General features: G+C 37.2%; 1 protein-coding gene and 3 non-coding genes across 4 annotated transcripts; all 4 read right to left on the minus strand.

Moving 5' to 3' along the window:
* Positions 1-19: 19 nt before the first annotated feature.
* trnas-aga (transfer RNA serine (anticodon AGA)) lies at positions 20-101 on the minus strand. The gene has a single exon. It is a non-coding gene; the product is annotated as a tRNA-Ser (tRNA).
* Positions 102-3114: 3013 nt separating this feature from the next.
* trnas-aga (transfer RNA serine (anticodon AGA)) lies at positions 3115-3196 on the minus strand. Its single transcript has one exon. It is a non-coding gene; the product is annotated as a tRNA-Ser (tRNA).
* Positions 3197-4059: 863 nt separating this feature from the next.
* trnae-cuc (transfer RNA glutamic acid (anticodon CUC)) lies at positions 4060-4131 on the minus strand. Its single transcript has one exon. It is a non-coding gene; the product is annotated as a tRNA-Glu (tRNA).
* A 325-nt stretch (positions 4132-4456) lies between these two features.
* Positions 4457-6248, minus strand: mettl6 (methyltransferase 6, methylcytidine). The gene is made up of 5 exons (XM_067393640.1): positions 5688-6248; positions 5478-5612; positions 5158-5328; positions 4894-5035; positions 4457-4799 (listed from the first exon to the last, which is right to left on the minus strand). The coding sequence occupies exons 1-5, from the start codon at positions 5931-5933 to the stop codon at positions 4654-4656; spliced, it is 840 nt and encodes a 279-aa protein (XP_067249741.1). The 5' UTR covers positions 5934-6248; the 3' UTR covers positions 4457-4653.
* Between the last annotated feature and the right edge of the window lie 882 nt (positions 6249-7130).

Consider the following 7130-nt stretch of genomic DNA (forward strand, 5'->3'; position numbering starts at 1 on the left):
TCTAGAAAGGAAAACGTAACGTTGTCGGCAGGATTCGAACCTGCGCGGGGAGACCCCAATGGATTTCTAGTCCATCGCCTTAACCACTCGGCCACGACAACTCATACACAAAAACGTTGATGCAGTCGGTCACTGTTTTACAAATCAGGGAAAAAAGGTCACACATATGTAAAGCAAATAAATATTTACTAAAAAAAAATTCCAGCGTATTCGCTTGTAGCCATCTCACACAATGACTGGCCGACTACAAGTGAACAGGGAAAACAGGAAAACAAAAGTGTTCAACAGCCCGTCTAAACTTTTAATAAAACATATCTGTAAGAGGGCGACATGAGGACTTCAACAGACATTAACTGGCATGCTGATGCTGTGAAAGGAATAAAAAAATGCCTTATCTGCTACAGTGGGATACACGGATCAATGCTGCCCCCTGCTGATAGTTTTTTTTTTAAATATCAAATGTAAATTTATGTCCCTGTTGAGGTTAATTTTCCTGGCTAAATAAACATTACATGATAGAGACCAAATACAATTCTATTTTCTATTTTTACACTAAGTAATGTTCTATTAAAACCAAGTATAAATTTCACGGAGTTAGTGTTTTTGCACTTTTTTTTTTTTTTTTTTTACATATTCCAAAATAACAACAACTATTGGCAGCAACAATTTAAACTATACATTTGCTCACTAAAAACCACAGTCAACTTGTTTTCAGGCCATTTCAAGTTTGATTTTGACGACATAAAACGGTGATATCAAAGTGTTAGGATTGTTAGGACTTGTGTTAGGAATTATTTGTAATTTGTTAGGACTTATTTAGAGTGTGTTAGGACTTGTGACAATCGTTAGGAATAGTTTAGCTGTCCGACAACTCACATAGATTTACATATTTTACCAATCAGGGGTTATGTGACACATAAAACACCACATAGACCTTCTTTCTCCAGTCGAAAAGAAATTAAGGTTTTTGATGAAAACATTCCAGGATTTTTCTCCATATAGTGGAACCTGGGCTCCATTGAAGTCCACTATATGGAGAAAAATCCTGGAATGTTTTCATCAAAAACCTTAATTTCTTTTCGACTGAAGAAAGAAGGACATGGACATCTTGGATGACATGGGGGTGAGTAAATTATCAGCAAATTTTTATTTGAAAGTGAACTAATCCTTTAAGTAAAACATCTGCCCCCTCCTGATGAAATGATGTTCCCTCCTTATATTTTTGTAGATACGTTTGTAGGACATTTGTAGTCCCACTCGTGATCGTCAAACATAAGTACACTAGTCAACACTAGGTACTACAGAGGATCTTTTCATCGACTGAGAAACCAAAGACTGTTACTGAGTTTTTGAAATGAGCGCATGCATAAGAACAGCCCCCTTCCTTCACAGCTCATTTCGAGGGAACGCCTCCCAAAACTCTTGCACGAGTATTGGAACACGAGTGTTTGTTTATCACCGGAATTCGTTGTGTCGTGTTAGTGGATTCATTATGTCGGACTCACCGCAGGTAACTCATAATCTGCAGTTGTTACTCCTGTCTCCTGACAAAAACATTGCATGCGGCGCCTGTGGAGTGTGGAAAGTTACTGGAGCGCAGTCATGCATGTCTCACACAAGGAACGTCATGGCAGTGATTGACAAGCCAGAGGGCCAATCGTTTACACGATGATCTGTAGCACAGGGGCGTCACTAGGCCCTTTTTAGGGGGGCTTCAGCCCAACTTCTGCCCAGCCCCCCTAAAAAAATATTTGATTAATAAATTTTTGATCGCTTCAGTCCCCTTTAAAAAAACTCATCTGAAACGGCGGCAAGCTGCGTCAAGTTTCGGCTCCTCCCCTTATCTGAGTCTGCTTGGATTTAGCGCATATTTCAATCTGCAGGGGCGCCGAGCAGAGCGAACATCAGAGAGCACAAGGTGTGTGTCGTGTGTGCGTGCATTTATTGATAGATTGCTAATGCTATGATATTACATCTGCATCGGTGCAGTTCTTTGTCATAAATGCATTGCAGTTTACATAATGTAATGTTACTGGAGCATTGGGAGCACACGGGACGGCTCGGTTTCTCATCCAATACCAATACGTTTCGCTGCGTTCACCTTCAGCCCTTGTGTGATAGTTGTTTTTTATTCCTACAAAAATGAAGTGATTTACACCCATGAAAACATACTTTAGATTCAGAAAACGATCATGATTTATTTTAATTTACTTTTTACAATTACAGACATATTATAATGTATTTTGACATTACATTATGCAGCCATGCACAGAAATGACACACATCATTGTCTGAAAGCACTAACGTTAGATGGCCCAGAGAGAGAATGTGGAGTTATTTTGTTTTGTATTATTAAATATAGTTTTGTATTAAGTAATAATGAATCAGGAGGAGTGTCATACATAAATTAGAGTAAGCGTAGAGTAAAGGGATTTTTGATTTTTTTGATTTACTATTTATACTAGATTTGTACCTGATTTATAGAAGTGGCAAATTGATAATTCATGTTGTTATTTTTAATAAATAGAAATAAATATAGAACAGATTAATCATATTGCCAATAGACAATTACATTAATACATGGTTTGTCTATATTCTTAATGAATATTAGCTGGTTAGTTAAAATACTTAAAATGACATCAATTTTCATGGGGTGACTTTATGAATATCCAACCGTATTGTTGATTATAAAGGCTAAAAAGCTAAAAAACTAAAATAATTTATATTTCATTGTAGATGGATATACGACATTTTTTCTTGTCGTGCGGGAGTAGGTCTGCAAATGAGCAACAGTCAGTCAAATAATATTTTTTTAATCATACCCTTATTGGGGGCTGAGCCCCCCTAAAATCAAAATCCTAGAATCGCCCCTGCTGTAGCACCTTTAAGCAGTTGAAGGCCCTTCAAAAAAAGACAGTTCCTGTTACAGATTATAGTCATAAGTTACATAATTATAGTCAAATAAATTTGCACATATAAGTAAATCTGTCATTACTGAATTACTTCGTGAAATGCTTACAAAAAATTAAATAAAACTTTAAAACTATTGGCGTTCTCTATGCGGACATGACGCTTCCGGTTTGGTGGTTGGTACTTGTAGAACAGAAAACGTAACGTTGTCGGCAGGATTCGAACCTGCGCGGGGAGACCCCAATGGATTTCTAGTCCATCGCCTTAACCACTCGGCCACGACAACTTGACACTTTTTTACGGTGCTGAGGAACAGACTACATTACATTTATTTAGTGCGGTAACGCGTATTACATGTTCCAACGTGTTTCTTTGTACCCATTTTAATTCTCTAACACAATGACCGTGGTCGACTGGGGGAGAAAACAGGGTTTGCACAAAAAGGTGGCATGTTGCGTTGTTGAACCCTTTGTGTTGAAGTGTTTCTTTATCAGTCCAACATTTAATAAAGCTGTCTGTAAGAGGGTGACATCATGATGACCAAAAAATCATTGACTGACATGCTGATGCTGTAAAAAAACAAGGGCTAAAGGATTCGTGAGGCAGTAAGAAAAACTGTGATAATAAAGAACAAACTGCCTAATCAATGCTGCCCCCTCCTGGTTGCTGATGAAATGATTTCCCCCCCCCCCCCTTAAATCTTTGCAGACCTGAACCTTACCATAAGGTCCTTTATTATGCAAATAAGTACATTATATTTATCCGCTGAAAAGGCTTGTTTTAGTGTGAAAACGCTAGTACTAAACATTATTGTAAACATGGCGGAGGAGAGAGCGGTCGATGCTGTGACTGCAGTCTGTTCTTCATTAGTTTTTTTCCCCACAACAGCAACATTGCCTTGTATTTTCGTGAAAGTAATGCATAGATCCGATTTCCCCCCAAAATAGGCAAGAATAAACTCGGTGCCCTCCATGAGTCATGTTCTTTCCGACAACAAAGTAACGTTACTTGAACGCGACAAGTACTTAATCGCGACTTTAGATGCGACATGTAAGAACTTTCCGCTTAAAGGCAGCACAATTGTGGTGATGTTGAAATTATACGACTTATTTATTTTATTAAAAGTATTCGCAAGTAAAAAAGTTTGCGTTCCCTGACCGGGAATCGAACCCGGGCCGCGGCGGTGAGAGCGCCGAATCCTAACCACTAGACCACCAGGGACTGTATGAAGACACATTTGCAAAGTTTCTCCACCACACCATACACTATTTTTGTATATTACACAATAATACATATAATATCCATCAATATTATTGATCTGACTGTATTGACACTATCGGATGACAACTGAACTTAACGATGACATCACTGTTTTGAACAGCGCTGCTTTTAGTTGAACTGAACTCATTTCATATTTATTTGATGATATTTACAAAGTTACTGAATGGAACTGAAACACTGAACGGACCCCATCAGAACAATAACATCATTTTCTTTTTAGAGCTGCTTTACAGCAAAATTGAACTCTGTTTGCATCGATACTGTTATTTTCATATTTATTTCTGCGAAGCTGCTTTAAAACAATCTGTATTGTACAAAGGTGACTTGACTATACCCAAGTCTTAAATTAAGAAATCCAAATAACTGAACAATTAGAAGATTTTATTTCATTATGAGATAGTAAAAAACATTTGCTGCAGAAAGTCAATAAAAAATAAAAATGTGGCTTATTTATGCTGATCATTACGAGGGAACGGGTTTGCGAAATTTACTCTGCAGGAACACTCGGGGAACACACAGACCCTCTTTTTTATTCACCGTTTCTCTCAACACATACTCGTTCACAAGAGTCTCAAATCCTGCCTGTTGGAACAAACCAGCCAAGTACTCTATAAGAAGAACAGATGGAAGAAAGAAAAAAGAAAACAACACGTTAACTTCAATGCAGTAATACAGATAATCAAAATCAAAGTGTACACTGACCTCTTGAGAAGAAAAAGGAACGGGTCCCGTCCTGTCTTACGTAGAAATTCTCCCCCAGCTTATTGCCTGACTTAAACCTCAACATGGCATGATCATACAGTCCATAGTCCCTGAAGAGGACAATACCTCCTGGTCTTAATACCTGTGAGTTTGTTTAGGAAGCAGAAATTACTTGAGAATGCAAAGAAACATGAAATATCACCATCAGTTATAAGACACGTTGATGCACTGAGTTCCAGTCTTCCAAAATGTGAACAACAGTACCTTAAAAATCTGTTCCAGGGCTTTCTGCATCTTTTCAGGATGAATAGCAGACAAAACAAATATCAATGTGGCTACATCCACTGTTTCCACTTGTATGGTAGCCTGAAGGTCATCCTTAGTGAGGTCACACTGAAACGCAAGGCATCGCTTGGTGCAATACAAGGCATTTTGCTGCAATAATAATGAATAATCATCAATAAAGAAGACAGAGTACATACAACATAATTAATTAGCATATGAATGTGTGACATTATAAGGTTGGAAAAAGTTACCAGATATGGGTTTTAAAGTGAAAGGAAACGCAATTCCGCCACTTTTACCTTCACAAACTCAACAGCTCGTGGAGAGAAGTCACAGGCATAGATGAAGATATTGAGATCCTCTTCTAGAAGGGGGAAAATGCAGTTTCCAACCCCACAGCCAGCCTCCAACAACACCAGCTTCTGTCCCTCAGACTGAAAGAATAGAAAGTTACAGTCATCCGTACAAACTTATGGACATGTTACACCAATGCGTGCGAAATCTTTTACCTCTCTGCAGTTTTTCAGTTCATCAAACTCTCTGGTGGTCCAGTGTCTGTCTTTGAAAAAGTTCGTCGTGTTTCTTTTATAAAATAAGTCCCAGTTTTTCTGAGCATCCGTTTCGAGTTTCTGCTGCTTGAAGTCTGACACAAAAACCCGGTCATTTCTGAGTTTCTCCATCTCTTCTGATGTCAGTGTCCTTTCAGTCAGATCAGTGGACTGATGGAGCGAGTCTAACTCACCTGTCACTGACATGATCGTTTGAGCTCCTGATCTTTATCATTAAAACCGAGGCAACGACTTAAAATCGGACGCTGTGAAGTTATATCATAAAAGTCACAGCACGTTAATAAAAAAGTGATACGCAGCCATCTCAATAATAAAAAAAAGCACACAAAGTTAACTAGTTTCAAATACTTACATGTACTTTAACTACCGATACATTTAGCGAGCTAAATGATTAAAGTAAAAATATTGGTATGTTTATCCACGTAAAACTAAAGCTCACGGATTGAAAACGACGAATGTTTTCATCTACTAGACTAGAGAGATCTCTCTTACTCGCGCAAATGCTCCTGCGGTGATGAAGGATCATGACCGTCACCGCCACCTACTGGACTGGATGAGACGCGCACAACGACCTTGTTGACCTTTTAGCCAATCTTATGAAAATGAACCCTAAAACCCGCGTTTTAACGGTCATCAATATCGTAAATCGTGCAGTTTTTTATATTTTAATTAAAAAAACAAACAAAAAAAAGTATGTACATTTATAACACTATACTTAGTATTATTACCTTTGCATCAAATTACAAAAAACTAGTTAACGCTGCTGTGAAGGTGTTTCTAATACAGCAGCTATGGGAGTGACAGTAAAAATTACATCTTTCTCTCTTCTGACTGCCGTTATCAATCTCTCTCTATTTTTTCCTCTTTTTGAAAGTTGTGAAAACACTATTGTGGAGTTTTTCCTTTGCTATTTGAGCAAATGGAAACATAAAAATATATTTCATGTAATCTCTCATTCACCGCAATTGAATTTTACCCAACTATGACGACTTCCGCTTCTGAGAAACCCGGAAATGTGAAAAGGGTCTATTACAAAAAAGCTGTATTTACTGGTATAAACTACTGTGATATGTTTGGTCAGATTTCAGCTATTATAATGATGGAGGATAGTTTAGAAAACTTTATTTTACAGCAGAAATGTATAACAAAAATGGTTAAAAAACTTTTTCATTAAAAGCATCAATTTCTCTAATTACATGTATGTGTGTTTTATTTTTAATTTATGTATTTATACAGTTGAAACTCTAACAAACTTGAATATTATTCTTAATAGCGTATTGTTATTGTTAAAGTAATTTTGTGGCATCCTATATTAGTATATTAAAAAATATAGTATATTTTTTATGTGAAGAGTATAAACATAAAATCACAATCAATCAATCA

Source organism: Chanodichthys erythropterus, chromosome 2 (genome assembly GCF_024489055.1).
Source record: "Chanodichthys erythropterus isolate Z2021 chromosome 2, ASM2448905v1, whole genome shotgun sequence".
In the NCBI taxonomy this organism is placed as follows: domain Eukaryota; kingdom Metazoa; phylum Chordata; class Actinopteri; order Cypriniformes; family Xenocyprididae; genus Chanodichthys; species Chanodichthys erythropterus.